Source organism: Schistocerca cancellata, chromosome 10, assembly GCF_023864275.1.
Source record: "Schistocerca cancellata isolate TAMUIC-IGC-003103 chromosome 10, iqSchCanc2.1, whole genome shotgun sequence".
In the NCBI taxonomy this organism is placed as follows: Eukaryota; Metazoa; Arthropoda; class Insecta; order Orthoptera; family Acrididae; genus Schistocerca; species Schistocerca cancellata.
The window spans coordinates 218,110,384-218,128,458 of record NC_064635.1 but is presented as its reverse complement, the minus strand read 5'-3'; the positions used below and the strand labels follow the sequence as shown (position 1 = coordinate 218,128,458).

Below are 18,075 nucleotides of genomic sequence, written 5' to 3'. Positions count from 1 at the left end.
ATCCATCGTTAGCTTCGTTGATAGCTGATAGTGCAATCCCTTTTTCGTTCAAATGGCTCTGAGCACTATGGGACTTAACAGCTGAGGTCATCAGTCCCCTAGAACTTAGAACTAGCCGGCCGGAGTGGCCGTGCGGTTCTAGGCGCTACCGTCTGGAGCCGAGCGACCGCTACGGTCGCAGGTTCGAATCCTGCCTCGGGCATGGATGTGTGTGATGTCCTTAGGTTAGTTAGGTTTAATTAGTTCTAAGTTCTAGGCGACTGATGACCTCAGAAGTTAAGTCGCATAGTACTCAGAGCCATTGAACTTAGAACTATTTAAACCTAACTAACCTAAGCACATCACACACATCCATGCCCGAGGCAGGATTCGAACTTGCGACCGTAGCGGTCCCGCGGTTCCAGACTGACGCGCCTAGAACTGCACGGCCACACCGGCCGGCAATTCCTTTTTCGTCGTATCATTGAAAATCAAAGTATTTCACTACTTGGCAACTGTAGCTTGTAATTTCATTTAAGTAATGAGGTGTGTGGACCCCTCTTTGACTAGGTCCTTGACTCCAAATGCAGATCATTCATACAAAGTATGTAAATATCATGTAAATAACACACAGAATGCTGTATAGGGATTTTAACATTGTAGGAGATTACATAGGAAGTAATATCTTAACTATGGTAAAGTTTACTCCGTAAAATTTCTCTTTTTGCCATTCTGCATGTTTCTTTGTCAACATTTGGTATACTGGTTGTTTATGTTTGACTTTACATCGTCATATTTTGAGACTAAACGAGATATGGGTTGAAAGAAAGTGCCTTAGCAAGTTTTCATTCATTACATCGAGAAAAGAGAAAAGCTGACCAGGCAATTAGTACTGAATCACTTGTGAATCCATCCCCATGAGCTTGAGATAAAAAAAATGGAGGTCCTCAAGAAGCAAATAGAGATAATAAAGAACATAAATATGGCGCAAGAAAAGTACCAATATAACTAAACTTATGTATCACAAAAAATATGACTGAAATGACTGTGCACACGCTAGACATAAAAGGTCAATAAGAAATGGAAATGGTGTCACGTGAAGAGCAGCAGATACTGCTAAGGTCCTTTCATCAGAAGCAATATCTCCCAGTGTATATGTACAATTATCTGTGGAGACAGAAGTATTATTTGCTTTATAATCCAACGCTCCAAAAACAGACTGAGGTATTTCAGTGTAATAACGGGATTTCAAAAGAGGTTGTAAATCCAATTACCGCTAAAACAGAATTAATTCTCGAAGTAAAACCAGTAATCATCTTTTAATACGCACAGGAAATATGAATGTCATTTCTTTTTCTTAATGCTCTGGCCACCAAGGACAAAGTCAGCCTTTTATCTGTAGCTCCGTTTGACGTTCAACATCACGAGAAGTGAGAAACGTAAATTATCTTTTCAATCAGCTATGCATCTGACTGGGTTCAGATTCTTCCTACAAAAACGGAAAAGAAAACTTTCTTCAAAACGTTAACTTCAACATAATTTTATACGTTAGTCTTAATTATTTCCACTGGCTGCTATCATGCTACGACCCAAGTTAAACGAGAATTGTAGTTCAGAAAAAAAGTTTTGCCTCCATACATGCGTCTAAATAGCTGAGATGGTCCAGGGATACCCCCAAACTCTACTCACTGATACTTATTCCGGTTCAGAAGTCAAATAACAAATTTTTCTGAATTTCATTCGATCAGTATTTCCTCAAAAAACACTTTTTAAAGCTGTGAGTACCGGGCGTGAGTCGTGCTTCGGTAGCTCAGCTGGTAGAGCACTTGCCCGCGAAAGGCAAAGGTCCCGAGTTCGAGTCTCGGTCGGGCACACAGTTTTAATCTGCCAGGAAGTTTCATATCAGCGCACACTCCGCTGCAGAGTGAAAATCTCATTCTGGAAACATCCCCCAGGCTGTGGCTAAGCCATGTCTCCGCAATATCCTTTCTTTCAGGAGTGCTAGTTCTGCAAGGTTCGCAGGAGAGCTTCTGTAAAGTTTGGAAGGTAGGAGACGAGGTACTGGCAGAAGTAAAGCTGTGAGTACCGGGCGTGAGTCGTGCTTCGGTAGCTCAGCTGGTAGAGCACTTGCCCGCGAAAGGCAAAGGTCCCGAGTTCGAGTCTCGGTCGGGCACACAGTTTTAATCTGCCAGGAAGTTTCACTTTTTAAACATGCCAACATCGTTTCCCGGTTTCACTGTGTTGCTTTCCCATCGAATGACACACCAAAATAACAGATACTTGCACATTCTATATTGGAAATTAAAACGGCTGTATTTACATCTTACGACTGCTTCATCAGCTGTCGCTACGTGCAAAAGCTGAGAAATTGTTACTGAGAGTTGAGTCTGTTTTGATACTGTAAGTCGATAGGTTACTAATTGCAGATCAACAACATTTTGAACGATTTTTGCTCTATCTCATAAGAAGCTAGTTCCATTATATAGAGGCATGGCAGTGATAGAATTCTTAGCTGTTGAAGCAGTGGTTTACAGTGTTATGTTCTTTTTTTTTTTTTACATTTCATTATTCTTACCACCTCTTCTTGTAACCTGAAAATTCTGAGAGATTCAGAGCTATTTTCCCATTAGATTAGGCCAGAGCTCAAGACAGACTCAAAGAGGGAATGGTACATCAGTTTTGAGGTATCTACACTGGCTGTGTCTTTTAATGATCTTAATAAATAACAGATTTTATTAAGCTTTTGTGACAGTGCCTCAATATGTGGTTTCCAATTTAGTGTGTTACTGATAGTAAGTCCAAGAAATTAGGTGTCCTGCTGTTTGTAATGTCATCCTTGCCAATAACTATAACTGCATTGAAGGCGATAAGATTCTGTCTAATGCGGAAGTTCATGCCTACATTTTTTTAATATGTATGAGTAGTCTATTTGCTTCAAACCAAGATTGTAATTGACAAGTAGTTTCATCTTGCATTCTGTCACCTCTACTGGTTATCAGAATATTTCTTTTGTCGGCATGGGTTTGTAACGTTGCCCTTGGGGGACGAAAAAAAAAGATTGTTTATTAAATGTCGAAAAAGTGAATATTTTGGTGGGCCGCTTGGAAACAGAATCAAAGATTGATTACACTATTATAAGAACATACGTTGAGCATTAAATACCTGAATAAGAGCAGCATATTTATATACATTTGAGATCGTTCGGAAGAAACATTATCATTTCGTTGCATTTTTATAGTCGCGATGTAGTCATACCCGGATCAACACTAAGGGACCAGAAGATTTATAGACTTTAAAAGAAATGCAACACTACACAATTGAAAAAAAAATTGGTTCAGAAATAATAGGAAAACGATCATGTTCCTTCTGCCTCAGGCTGCGTTCGGCTCATCAGCGTGATTGTAATTTCTGGTGATGAAGTAACACAAAATAATTATCCTTCAGGTAAATAAGGAGATGCAAATAATCAAGGTTAATTTACTAAAATAAGCACACTTATCTTTAACACAATTTTTTTATTCTATGTACCTTTTATATTAAATTGCTATAGATGACCGTTGTGGTTAAATACTTTATACATAACAGTCAAAATGTCCTCTTGATGCTGTCTGTTCGTAATCAGTTACAAGAAACTACATGTTTTCTGATGGAAAAATAACAATTAGCATATTCACTCAATCTTGAAACCACAGAATTCTTTTTTATGCCATTAATTGATACATGTACATAGAGATTTACAGGCACCGCGCAAGAATGGCAAAGATAAAGAGTAATAGACTCTGTCGCTGCTATGCGATGGTTCATTTCTTTTACTTTACAATTGTTCGATAACTTTAGGCCATAGGGCGTTTACTATTGAGCATATATTAATGATTGTGAGGCGAAAATTAGTAATATTACAGGTTCTGGGAGACCATTTATGAACAATATGAAAATAACAGGGCCAAGAGCGGATCCCTGAGGGGCGCCATTTGTTGTATGTAGTGTATCTGACCTGCAGTGCCTGGATGTCTTTGATTTTCTTATTTCTATGCATTGCTTTCTATCACTAAGCTATTTATGGAACCAATTGTGGTCTACACCTGTAATCCCACATTTCTCGAGTTACGTAAGAAGCAGCTCGTGGTCGACCATGTCAAATGCCTTGGACTGATCAAGAAATATACCAACCGCAGGTATAAAATTTGTTGCTCTGTCACTGTAACTTTTAACTTCAGTTTCCCTAATTCGTTTTTGCACACCCTTTGCAATGCTATCGATTCCTTGGAGTATAATACATCGATTTTTTCATTATTTCAAATGTAATTTTATTATTACTCATGAATTCCAGTTGCTTCTTCGAAATCGTTCCACATATGTAGTTCATTGCAGTCAGATTTTCTTCTTCGAAAGTATTCGATTTGTCCTTGCTTGGTTTTGCCCTCGAAGCCACTGTATAGCTTTTCTTCATTTTCAGAAACATTCCATTCGCCGTTTTCAGTTCCAGTTGCCTTCTCCATCAAACTCTTGTACCTTAATGTTAGCCATGTCCAATTTCATACAGCACAATTGTCGGGTGGTTGTCTTCATTTTAGTACACAAGAAAGCACTGCTTTTTCAAATAACAAACTTCTTTGTACTCAACAACAGGAAACTGCTATCGCGTTAAGTATATTCGTTAATGACAAGGCAAATATAATTTACATCTATTTTTACACAATGAACGCACGGAATGGAACCAACATCCTGCTTTCAGTAAACATTCGTATTGTCGCTATAAATGTACCACATTACAACAAGTACAGTATCAGAGTTACTGTTTTCGTTTGTCATTATCAAATTTTCAATACTACAAATGTGTGATAATAGATTATTTCTGAAGAGAAATTTCTTCACCTGTTTTCCTGCCAAGGCATGATGCTCATCAGCGTTACGAAACATAGAATCACATGCTTCAGTTTCTACGAGCTGAGCTTTGATGTATCCTACATATTCAACATTTGGCATTAAATTTACTTCCGCATCAGCGCTCGTTATATAAAGTGGAAGACACGGTAACGTTCAGTACATAAGTACTAGAGACATTACAGAGAGGCTGCAAATTTCCCTCTACTTAAATCATCGTCTTTACGTACAGTATCACCAACATCAGATGACAGATGAACAACACACTGTTATCGTTCTTTTCAGCTTTGCCTTGCAGCTGCAATACAATAAAGGGAGTTCATAAGGTCCCGCATGACTTCTAAAATTTGTAACTTGGAAATTATTTGTGAAAGATCATTGTGGTTTGTTGTAAAAAGTTAAAGAGCTCTCAGAGATTTTTTTCTGTTCTGTCGGACTTTCAATGTGTGTCCCACTTGTCGCTCGTAACACATCAAGGCGAGTTTCGAGTTCTGCCCATGCGAGAGTCATTATTGTAGTATCAACACTTCACATTGCTTCAGTGATAGGAGCAAGAAGGGTAGGAATGTCATCGACCAGCGTCGTGTACACGCGATCCTTGACGTAACACCACAAACAGAAGTCTGATGGTGTGACATCCAGGCCGTCACGGTCCAGCCACTCCTCAGCAAGCGCATCGTTCACGTTCCATCTGCCGTGTGGAGTCGCAGCTCACCACCATTCTGGCAGCTTTCAAGATGATAACACGTACTTGAGGCACTGGGTTGTAGGGTGCGGGCTCTGTTTAGAGAAAGGTCTGCCTTTTAAGGTTTTTGATCCATCTCACTGTGCTAATTCTTGAGGTCGTGTTCTGCTAAAATGGCGTCTATAATTATGTGATACCATTGTCACAGTTTTGAATTCTGCATACCAGATTAGATACTGCACATTCTCCTAGTCTATCATCATTTTGATGCATTGCAAGTCAAATCTAAGACTGAGCTGAATTTAAAATAATTTTACAACGAAGTATAAGAATGGCGCATAAATTCGTAAAGTTTTTGTTTAGCGTGTTGCTATGGGTTTATGTAGTGATTGTCATTTTCCATTTGTGGTTTATTGTTGCTGTTTGGGTTTACATGTTGTCATTTTGTCAGCTGGAGGTACTAAGTGGAGCTCTGGATGGTAGAAAATGGAGTTCCAACTGGGGAAATCGGAACATTTCCGACACATTCTTCTGTTTGCGTTCAGCAGAGAGGGACAGCAGTGGAGATAGCCAGAAACATTTTCGCCGTGTACGGGGATTGTGCCATTGGACACAGAACGGCAAAGAGAATGGTTTTCTCCTTTTAAGGAGGATCCTTTAGATGTTAGTTACTCTCCACGTTCAGGAAGATATTCAGACGTTGACGAAGATCGCCATACGCATTAATTCACAATGATGCACGCCTGTGTATTCGAGAACTAGCAAACGTGATGAGCTGTGGTCATTCCACCACAGTGCGACATTTGCGTGCAGTGGGGAAGGTTCAAAAATCGGGCACGTTGGTACTGCACGCTCCAAGCCAAAATCACACAAATCAGCAGGTGCCCATATGGGTATCTCTGCTTGCTGGTAATCAATTGTATCTTCAACAGCTCCGACCATAAGTATGTTCTATCGTTACTCATGACGGTAAATGGCGTTTCTCTGCTAACTCAAGGAAAAGAAAGGATTGGTTGAGCCTAAACAAAGCAACAGCTTCCCATAGAAACAAAAGATAATGTTATGCATCTGGTTGAGCAGCGACGGTGCGGTGTAATTCGAATTTTTTCCTGGGGTATAACCACCACTGCTGACATTTATTGTCGACGACTGAGACGTCTTATACAGATGCAATACAAGAACAAGGACCAGGCAGACTGCGTGAATTGACGCTATTCCACGATAATGCCCGCTCGCGTCCTGCTAGACTAGTGAGTTGGGTTTGGAAGTGAATCCGCTCCCACCTTATTTACGTGATCTGGTGCCCTCACAATTTCACTTTTTTCGCTCTCTATCGAACAATCTTTAACGAACTTTGTTTTCGCAAGAAAATTTGCTCTGAACAGGGATCGAGGAATTCTTCGTTTCAAAACCACGTGATTTCTACAGTCGCGGAATCGAAAAGTTACCCCAGTCTTTGCACACTGTTGTAAACAGCGAAGGAGAATATATTATTGATGACTAATATCTGTGCTATGTGTATCTGTTGTGTTTATTACATTTATGGATCAGCAGTACAAATTTGTGCACCAATCCAATACGATAACTTGTCTCAAATAGTTTCGAAATTATGGTTTTTTTGAAATGAGAGTTTAAATTCATGGATACCCTGCATATTAACGTGACTTTGCTGGAACAGCATGAAGTGTTGTGGATTGCTGCGTCCTTGGATAGTGGGAGATAGCACCACCGAGCTCCCGCATGACGTGTGTAGCGTTCTTAAATACGGTACACCACCCCTGCATAGAATGATGAGCCAAAATATTACGACCACCTGCTTAATAGCTTGTTTACCCATCTTTGGAACGAAACCATCACTGATGAGCCAAAACGTTATGAACACCTGCTTAATGGCTTGTGTGCCCATCTTTGGAATGAAATGTATCACTGATTCTGTGTATCAGCGATCCGACAGTTTGTTGGTAGGTTCGTGGAGGTATTAGATATCTACGCGGAGGTCATGTAATTCTCGTAAATAAGCGTCGCTGATTTGCATTCGTGGCGATGGTGCCCTATAGTGAACCAGATGGGACTGATAGAATTGAAAAGTTCGTCAGGGAGGACATCAAGTATGAAGGGATGCCGGTGGTTTGCAGCTGTCACGTGTCTTCAGTTACCGCCAGAGGTCCCATGCAGGCATAGGAGGGTGTCTCCCGTACCATAACACTGCTCCCGCCAGCTTGCAACTACGGCACGCGGCACGTTTCGAACTGCTGTTCATCTTGGCGGCGGCGTTTGTGGAGACGACCAGTGACCTAATACGGCAAAAATGTGATTGGCCCGAAAAGCCGACACGTTTCCATTGATCGCAGATTTCCGGTGGTCGCATGCCCATTGCAATCGTAACTGACGATGTCGTTGGCTCAACACGTGGAAACGTAAGGATGGTCGACTCTGGAGCTCAATGTCGAACAATGTACGATGAACGGTGTTCCCTGAAACGCTTGTGAGTCCGCCGTGGTTGTGCTCTTTTGATAGAAGTGCCACAGATCACAGTGTATCCTCCTTGACAGGGCAGACAAACCTCCAAACAGTACTTTGTATGAAGAGTTATGGGCGTCCAACCATTTAGCGAGTAGTGGTATTTTCGCAGTCCTGCTTCCTTCTGACGAAGCTTACGACAGTAGCACGTGAACATTCGACAAGCTTCGCCGTTTTCGAGTACTCGTTCCCAGGCCCTGCCTTATAGTAATCTGTCCTTTGCCTTCGCCCGGGTGCCCCCCGTCCTCGTGTGCTGCCCTCACACACGCCTGTTTCGGCACGACGCCGCCAGGTGGCTCGCCAGTGCCCGAGGCAACGCGCTGCCAGGCGGCTGCAGTAGTGGCAGCAGAGCAGGCGGCGACGGCGGCAGCCATGGCCACGCGCTCCTACTGTGCGCTCGCGGCTGCACTGCTGGTGGCGATGGCGGCGACTAGTGAGTGTCTTCTAGTCAACTGGTTTAACACAATGTTTTTACAGATTTTGTCTTCGTTATCAAGCGTTAACCAATGCATCATTTAATTTGTGTTCTTTTCTCCTGACCAGTTTATAATGGCCTACTATGATTTCCTGCCCATCTCTTAATCTCGGGCACCATTTCCATGCTTTGTTATTTGCTGACAGGTCTCTTCAAAGAGTATCGGAAAATTTGATTTCGAGGGTTGTGTTAGTCCAATTGTCGCGAATTTTCTTTGTTGCATCGGCCAACATATCAAACTATGTGTTCACTGATCGCTGTATTGGACGTTTAGTGCGTCCTCAGTTGTCATGTAAGTTAGTTGTGTTTGTTTAAGAGTGGCGGTCGTTAATCGCGTAGTTGGCCACATCTGTAAGAGTCCTGGCTGTTTCCACAGTCAACTGACGCCAGTGCTGTGGCTTACGACACAGGTGCACAAGCCAGGTGCTTAGAGCAGTCGTCAGCAAAACACGACACGACCGCACATTGCAGTCAGCTGACCGATCACTAGTAAGTACCTGCCTTGCTGCAAGCCCTTTTTTTGGGGGAGACAGAGTGATCACGTCCCCTTTTTGACATAGTGCTGATGTACAAATAGAGAGTAAATCATTGGTTTTGACAGACGTTTCCCTCTGTGTATTCATCCAACCTCAGCTGTGCGTTGTTTGACAACATGACAATATGGTCATCCTGCTACTCTCAGAGTCGGCTATAAATTGCCTCACAAGTAGTGGCATCATCTTCAGTGCATCGTTCACGCAGCATGTAGAGTGGACCTCAACCTACAGTGCTTACAGTGTGGGGTGAGTGGAGAAACTGTTGGTTATTTTCGATATGTGTGATACACATGGATCTAGAATAGAGTGTCACCAAAGCGTAGAGATTACTCTGGATACGCCAAAGGAACTGGCTGATGTGTCTGAGTTTTGGGGCAACAGCAGGGGGCAGAATCTGGGACTGCTAGATGTTTACAGTGTAAATACTTGAGCATTCTGCATTGTGCGCTGAATCTGTACCTGTAACTTGTTTCATGTGACACAGCTTTGGTCATCTTGTGAGGCAGTATAGGGATTCTGGGTTATTCGTTCTTCAGTTTGGCAATTGTTGCGTATTCGTATTGTGTGTGAATGAGCAGTAAAGGAGTTGAAATGAGATACAGGATGTTACTGTCCAGAAGACAGCTAAAGCATTAATCGATGAAGTAACACAGGGTAGACCAGATAACACAGAATTATGGAATAAGCTTGTAGCTAAGCATGAGGAAATAGTGTTGTTCCACACACTGAACCATCTAACAGATCCATCTGCCACTAGCCTAGTCAGTACCATTTGTGGATGTGATGTTGTTCGTGGAGAACCTGACAATGTCGCAGAGACTTGGTGGTTGAGCACTTGTTGCAGGTAGCAAAATTAGGTCTAGCAAGAGAGGCAAACTTTTGTAGATACACGGAAGCACTGAGAAAGGGGGAGGCATTTGAAAATATAAAATGGAGATTTCTGTAGATGTTCAGCAAGCAGAAGAGTGCAAGTTTCTGCCAGGAACATTTGAGTGATATTACAAAGGGGCAAGTGGAACGCATAGAGGATTTAACTGATAGAATAAAGAAAGCGGGCGTACATATGTATGAGCTGGATCAGAGTGACAAATAAAATTACAAATTAAGTTTTTCTGCAGGAGCCGAGCAATGAAGTTAATAGACAGAAACTCGACTGCGCTAACGAGGACTTGCCTCATTGGTCACAGAAATGTCAGACAGTGCGTCCAGTAGTTCTTCACCTCCAAATGTTAGGGAGCGTGATTCTGGTTATCTGCCTGAAATCAGAATTCAGGAGAGGACCAGGTTCTTTTAAGGCATCCTTTACCTGGTTAGGCCAGCCGTTGTGGCCGAGCGGTTCTAGGCGCTACAGTCTGGAACCGTGTGACCGCTATGGTCGCAGGTTCGAATCCTGCCTCGGGCATGTATGTGTGTGGTGTCCTTAGGTTAGTCAGATTTAAGTAGTTCTAAGTTCTAGGGCACTGATGACCTCAGCAGTTAAGTCCCATAGTACTCAGAGCCATTACAGCTACTTCTCTCTCTCTGTCTCTCTTTTTTTTTTTTTTTTTTTTTTTTGCTGGTTAGCACTCAGAACACTAGTCACAACTGAGATGACATGGTGAAAGAAAACGTAAAGATACTAGTCTTCCTTTTTGTGAGCAGATGAACCAAAATAACTTCTCCAGCAGACTGGGGACCTGAACAACTTTTCGAATGAGCTGAACTTACGAGAAGAGGCCCCCAGCAGTGGAATAGACTTTTTGAATGATCTATGTGGTGATTCCGCATGGTAGGTCTTCGTTTGCGAGTAATCGAAGAAAAATTTTGTTATTTTGAGTAACAATTAACAGCGTTAAATAACTGATATGGAACGGACTAGTTGTGTAGTGTAATAGATAGGGTAAGGACTTTGCGTACAGTAGGTCGTTGACTCGAAACTTGTCCAGTTGTATAAGATTTTTTATTCTAAATCTATATCGAAATGAATTTGATCATTAATTTTATTCTGTTAATTTGTTTAAATGTATTTTTTTATTTCTGATACTTTGTTACGTTTTAATCAACCTATCACCTTCTTCACATTATTCTTTTGCTGCTTGAAATCTTTGTTAATGTGATTTTAATTGACTTTGTGTATTACCTTTATGTATTCATTTCTTTCGCTCAATAATTCTATATTTTTGTGTGTGTTATTACTTTCATTATTTCTATTCCCCATTTTGCTTGAATTTCGTTTTACTTATAATCTCTTCTTTTCCTTAAATCTTCGTCTGCGTTATTTTGTCCATAATGTAGGATATGTTTTAAATGTTTTAAATGTTTTACCAACCAAAAAATACACAGCTTATAACAAAACATACATTTTTGCTAGCATTTTACAGTTATTTCGTCTTTTGTTTTCTAACTGATGGATCGGCATTTTTAAATATTTAAATATAATAATATACAAATACACTTACATTCAAAAAATTCCGAATGGTAAAAGAACGACGTAAAGAAAAAATCAGAGTAACTGAAAAAGTTGTGGTTAAAGTGACGTAACAAAGAAATGTAAATTAATAAATTACATTTAAACCAGTTAATTAATTATAAATGAGAAGTAGTCATTTCAATGAAGATTTAAGAATAATAAAATTCGAAGCGCCTGATGAGCACCAAACCCACAATTTTTTTTATATTTGAAGCCCTTCTCATTACGCTACACAACAAAACTACACATTTCATATGTTTCAACGTTACTGAGGGTCAGGCAAAATCTTGGAACTCATTTTTCGCCAATTAGTCGCAAAAAAGGGCTCACCAGGGTGAATGGCTGTGGGGTGTGATACCTGGGATCTTAACCAGCATCACCGTATAGATGGTTACAAGAAGCTGTTGCCACCACTGGGGATCCCTCCTTGTTAGTCGCAGGTGTGACAAATGCCTGAAATCGCTGCCATTCCAGCCTCCACCTTCAGATTAAGATGGCGAGTTCTAGGGACATCAAGCATGAGCCATAGGGACAGCCAAATCATTTTTACTGAGTTTTAATAACCTCAAGCTTCATTTGGAAGACTTTCTTGCAGATTTTTCGAGCAGTATTATTTCAATGCTGGCCGCAAATGCAAGCCTATAACATTCTGTAGAGGGGCAGCAGTCTTTTCAGTAGTTGAAGGGGCAACAGTCTGGATGATTGATTGATCTGGCCTTGCAACATTAACCAAAACGGCCTTGCTGTGCTGGTACTGCGAACGGCTGAAAGCAAGGGGAACTACAACCGTAATTTTTCCTGAGGGCATGCAGCTTTACTGTATGGTTAAACGAAGATGGCGTCCTCTTGGGTAAAATATTCCGGAGGTAAAATAGTCCTCCATTCTGATATCCCAGAGGGGACTACTGAGGATGATGTCTCTATCAGAAGCTATAAAACTGGCATTCTACTGATCGGAGTGTGGAATGTCAGATCCCTTAATCGGGCAGGTACGTTAGAAAATTTAAAAAGGAGAATGGATAGGTTAAAGTTAGATATAGTGGGAATTAGTGAAGTTAGGTGGCAGGAAGAACAACGCTTCTGGTCAGATGAATACAGGATTATAAATACAAAATCAGTTAGTGGTAATGTAGGAGTAGGTTTAATACTGAATAACAAAATGGGAGTATGGATAAGTTACTACAAACAGCACAGTGAATACATACCTACCACAGTAGTACAAGATGATGTGCCAACTAGCTCTGCAGATGATGAAGAGATTGAAGAAATGTATGATGCGACAAAAGAAATTATTCAGATAGTTAAGGGAGACGAAAATTTAACAGTCATTGGGGATTGGAATTCAATACAATGGAAAGGAAGAGAAGGAAAAGTAGTAGGTGAATGTGGACTGGATGTAAGGAATGAAAGAGGAAGTCACCTGGTAGAATTTTGCACAGAGCATAACTTAATCATAGCTGACACTTGCTTTAAGAGACCTGGAGACAGAGGAAGGTTTCAGATAGATTATATAATGGTAATACAGAGATTTAGGAACCAAGTTTTAAACTGTAAGACATTTCTAGGAGCAAATGTTCACTCTGACCACAATTTGTTGGTTATGAACTGTAGATTAAAACTGAAGGAACTGCAAAAAGGTAGGAATTTAAGGAGTTGGGGCATGGATGAACTTAAAGAACCGGATTTTCGGAAACGATTGACAAGAATTGGGAATAAAATACAGTAGAAGGAAAGTGGGTAGCTTTGAGAGGTGAAATAGTGAAGACAGCAGAGGATCAAATAGGTAAAATGACGAGGGCTAGTAGATATCCTTGGGTAAGAGGAGAGATATTGAATTTAATTGATGAAAGGAGAAAATATGAACTTGCAGTAAGTGAAGCAGGCGAGAAGGAATACAAACATCTCAAAAATGAGGTCGACAGGACGTGCAAAATGGCCTATCAAGTACGGCTAGAGGACAGATGTAAGGATGTAGAGGCATATATCACTAGGGGTAAGATAGATACTGCCTACAGGAAAATGAAAGAGACCTTTGGAGAAAGGGAACCACCAGCATGAATATCAAGAGCTCAGATTGGAAAACAGTGGTAAGCAAAGAAGGGAAAGCAGGAAGGTAGAAGGAGCATATAGAGGGTCTATACAAGGGCAATATACTTGAGGGCAATATTATGGAAGTGGAAGAGGATGTAGATGAAGATCAAATGGGAGATATGATACTACGTGAAGAATTTAACAGAGCACTGAAACACCTGTCAGAAAAAGGCCCCAGGCGTAGAGTGCATTCCATTAGAACTACTGATAGCCTTGGGAGAGCAAGCCCTGACAAACTCTGTCATCTGGTGAGCAAGATGTATGAGACAAGCGAAATACTCTAAGACTTCGAGGAGTATAATAATTGCAGTCCCAAAGAAAGCAGGTGTCGACAGATGTGGAAATTACCGAACTATCAGTTTAATAAGCCATGGCTGGAAAGTATTAACAGGAATTCTTTGTAGACTAGTGGAAAAACTGCTAGAAGCCGACCTCGGGGAAGATCGGTTGGGATTCTGTAGAAATGTTGTAACACGTGAGGCAATACTGACACTACGACTTATCTTAGAAGATAGATTAAGGAAAGGCAAACCTGCGTTTCTAACATCTGTAGAGAGAGAGAAAACTTTTGACAATGCTGACTGGAATACTCTCTTTCAAATTCTGAAGGTGGCAGGGGTAAAATACAGGGAACGAATGGCTATTTACAATTTGTACAGAAAGCAGATGGCAGTTATAAGAGTCGATGGGTACGAAAGAGAAGCGGTGGTTGAGAAGGGAGTAAGAGAGAGCTGTAGCCAATGCTTGATGTTATTCAAACTGTATATTGAGACACCCTGCTAAACCCGCACGACAGAACAGGTAGTAGGAATTGTGGAAGGGGGCCAGAATGAGCGACTGTTAGTTACATTCCAAACATAACACTTTATTTAAGGCCAGGTGATGTAAGACTTGACTGCTCAGATATATTAAGTTTTCTTTTAAAGCAGTTGAAAGACGATAAATTTAAAACAACATAACTATAATAACCTTTCAATACGCAGAAGTCTCAAGCTTTATGACCAATAAGAAACCTTACTGTAAAGCGTCTGAAGGCCTTTGTTAAAAAAAAAAAAACTGCACCCAATTTTTGAAAGGCAGAAGACCCCAAGCTTTTAACCTTAAATAGTATTTAATCCCAAGTGATGCAAGAATTGATAAGTAAGAATCCAAAATTTTAAAGTGGCTGAAGGCCCATCATTTTGAGAACAATACAACTATGATAAATTTTCAACAGGGAGAAAGCCCACAGCTTTATCTTCCAAAAGGTATTACTTGATAAGTAAGATCCTTAAAACATAAAGCATCTGAAGGCCGATGCTTTAAAACAATACAATAAATTTTCAACAGGCAGAAGTCCAAAGGTTTATCTACAGGCAATGTAAGACTGGACCAATTTAGAGATTACTTTTAAAACGGCTGTAGGCCTTTGATTTTAAAAACACAATTACAAGCATACAAATTCCAACCATCGGCTATGAGCCATTAAAAATACACAATTAAACGCCAAGAAGAAAGGCAGTATAGAAAACGGCGCTCAGAAGTTTCCAGGGGGCTCGGTCTTCCCTTGAAATCTTAACATTCGCTTAGGTGAGACAAGAAGTCAGGCCAACTATACTCGATCCTCCGGCAACACAACCAAGAGACTGTCAGGGACCCACCAACAAGACAACTTGCTAGCCAACGACCAGTAGACGAGAATTCCAAAGCCAAAACGTTACAGACATAGCCGCCCACAAGGAAAATACATTAAGCTGTCAAATACTACACATCATGTTGGACAGTGACAACAGGAGAGGAAAGGACACTGCCTGAATTTACGTTCAGCGACAAGGGCAGGTAACCTAACCGGTAATGGCCACAAGCAGAAAATTCCGCTGGTGTACTTGAATTTCAAACCGACAAATACAGTTAATTCGACTACACGGCGGCTACATCTACACCAACTCGAACACTCGCAGCTGCTCCCAGGAATACCGCCAACAGCGAACCACCAACTAAGGGGACAACGTGAACAGACGTGGCTTCAGTAATTAAATCACCACTCAACCTTCATGTCCTGTGTCGGTGAGCCACGAACCTCGTAGCACTCGGAACAGCTCCCACACACTCCGACACTGCATAGAGACCGCCAGTAGGCCCTGGATGACTGCGCTGTGTGGAGACTTACTTGCTGATCCGCTCCAACCGACCAACTGGCTGCATACCACCAAGCCACAACTATGAACACCAGACCAAAGATGGTATACGGTGCAAATATCGATACACACCGCTGCTACCACACATAGAAAGAGGAAGAACCACCGCATAACCGCAATAACAGTGGGGAACCAAACGCAGAGTAACAGCCAAGTTTAAAAGCAACGCATAAGCTGGTGTCAGTACGGCTCAGCAGTGAAGGAAACAAAAGAATAATTTGGAGTAGGAATTAAAATCCATGGAGAAGAAATGATAACTTTCAGGTTTGCTGATGACATTTTAATTCTGTCAGAAACAGCCAAGGACCTGGAAGAGCAGTTGAACGGAATGGACAGGAGGATATAAGATGAACACCAACAAAAGCAAAACGTATATAATGGAATGTATTCGAATTAAATCAGGTGATGCTGAGGGAATTAGATTAGGAAATGAGACACTTATAGTAGTAGATAAGTTTTGCTGTTTGGGGAGCAAATGTAGAGTAGCTACGACAAGGAAAGCGTTCTGAAGAAGAGAAATTTGTTAACATCGAGTATAGATTTAAGTGTCAGGAAGCCTTTTCTGAAAGTATTTGTATGGAGCAAATGTAGAGTAGCTAGGCAAGGAAAGCGTTCTGAAGGAGAGAAATTTGTTAACATCGAGTATAGATTTAAGTGTTAGGAAGCCTTTTCTGAAAGTATTTGTATGGAGTGTGGCCATGTATGGAAGTAAAACGTGGACGATAAATAGTGTAGACAAGTAGAGAATAGAAGCTTTCGAAAGGTGGTGCTATAGAAGAATGCTAAAGATTAGATGGGTAGATCACGTAACTAATGAGGAGGTACTGAATAGAATTGGGGAGAGGAGGAATTTTTGGCACAGTCTAACTAAAAGAAGGGATATGTTGCTAGGAAACGGTCTGTGGCATCAAGGGATAACCAATTTAGTATTGGAGGGAAGCGTGGTGGGTAAAAGACTAAGAGGGAGAATTATATTGTCCTTTGTTTTATTCGTAGGCTTACTCTTTAGGAAGATTTGGTACATTCCGTTGGATGCGGTTGAGCGGGTTTCCGTTCTCTTCTTATTGTTATCACTTTCACACAGTTCAATCCACCTAGCTCATAGGCTTCTTGTCTGCACGTTGCAGTTAGTATGTGTAAAGAAGAGTTAAAGAAATCACCACCTAATACCTATCAAACAGAGGCCACGAAACCCTAGTAAGAAATCAGGTCCTGAAAGTTCATGATAAATACCAGGCGTTCGGTTTTTTCCATCTTGTAGCAAGATATTTAAAGCTCTGTTGACTATGTACTGCCAGTAAGACTCATGAAATGGCTATCAAATCCGTACCTACATCTGCACTAATACCTCATCTGCAGGTTAGCATTTATAAAGACCTGCTGCACATCGCTTTACAAAAGCAGTCAGAAATTTTGGAATTTCGATCCGAATATTATTTGCGAAATAAACAGTCATCGACCCATAACTTTAGGAGGGATTAAGCAATCGGTCGATTCAGTGGTCTCCCTTTATAGATGTACTCGCTGCACTCTTCTGAGACGAATGCGAAGTATGCCACGAGGATTTTCTAAGTTCCAGCAGAATATTTCACATGCGGTTATCTTTCACACAGAAGCACATAAAATTACCAAACGTTCACCGAACCGAGTTTACGTGTCTAATTCTTCATTTTACACACTATCTGGGAAGAGCGATCTAAGATCACGTGTTCAGCACAATGGTCCGGAAACGATTCTCCCATGCAGTGTGCTCATACAGATAGCACCAGCCTCTCGACACGGGAAGCTCTCAATTCTGATTGACTGTTGATCTGAACTACCAATGAGAAATTTCTTCTAGATGAATCTCATAGCCAGATCCTGTCTTATCCAACCACAATTCAGAAAGTAAATTTATGCAAACAGAACCTCAATTTATTACATTGCTTTTTAATTACAGACCAAAAATGTATGAAGTAAATCCAGAATTAAATATCAAAATTACTGCGTTGTTAACTTCTCTTCTGGCTGAATTTTACAAAACGATGCTCACTCAAAGGTATGTCACATGACTTGTGGTTCTTCCTAGGAATTGTCCCAAGATTTGAATTTCATATAGATTTTCACAAAATAAAACATTTCCAATTTCGTAAGTCTCTCATTCACTCTCTCAATCACTCCCACTCGCTCACATAAAAATATAAATGAATATCAATTTTAAAATAAAAATTACAAATGTTATGTTAGCTGACTTCTGGCAGCTGAACTTTTCACTATATCTATACGATATTGAAGGTTAA

At 40.8% G+C, this 18,075-nt stretch overlaps 1 protein-coding gene across 1 annotated transcript in view; it reads left to right on the top strand.

Moving 5' to 3' along the window:
* LOC126106278 (trypsin 3A1-like) overlaps positions 1–18,075 on the top strand; it is a 112,123-nt gene that overhangs the window by 29,180 nt on the left and 64,868 nt on the right. Inside the window, exon 2 of the mRNA XM_049912500.1 lies at positions 8,361–8,501. Within this exon, the coding sequence (XP_049768457.1) occupies positions 8,361–8,501 (141 nt within the window). The remainder of the gene's footprint in view (positions 1–8,360; positions 8,502–18,075) is intronic.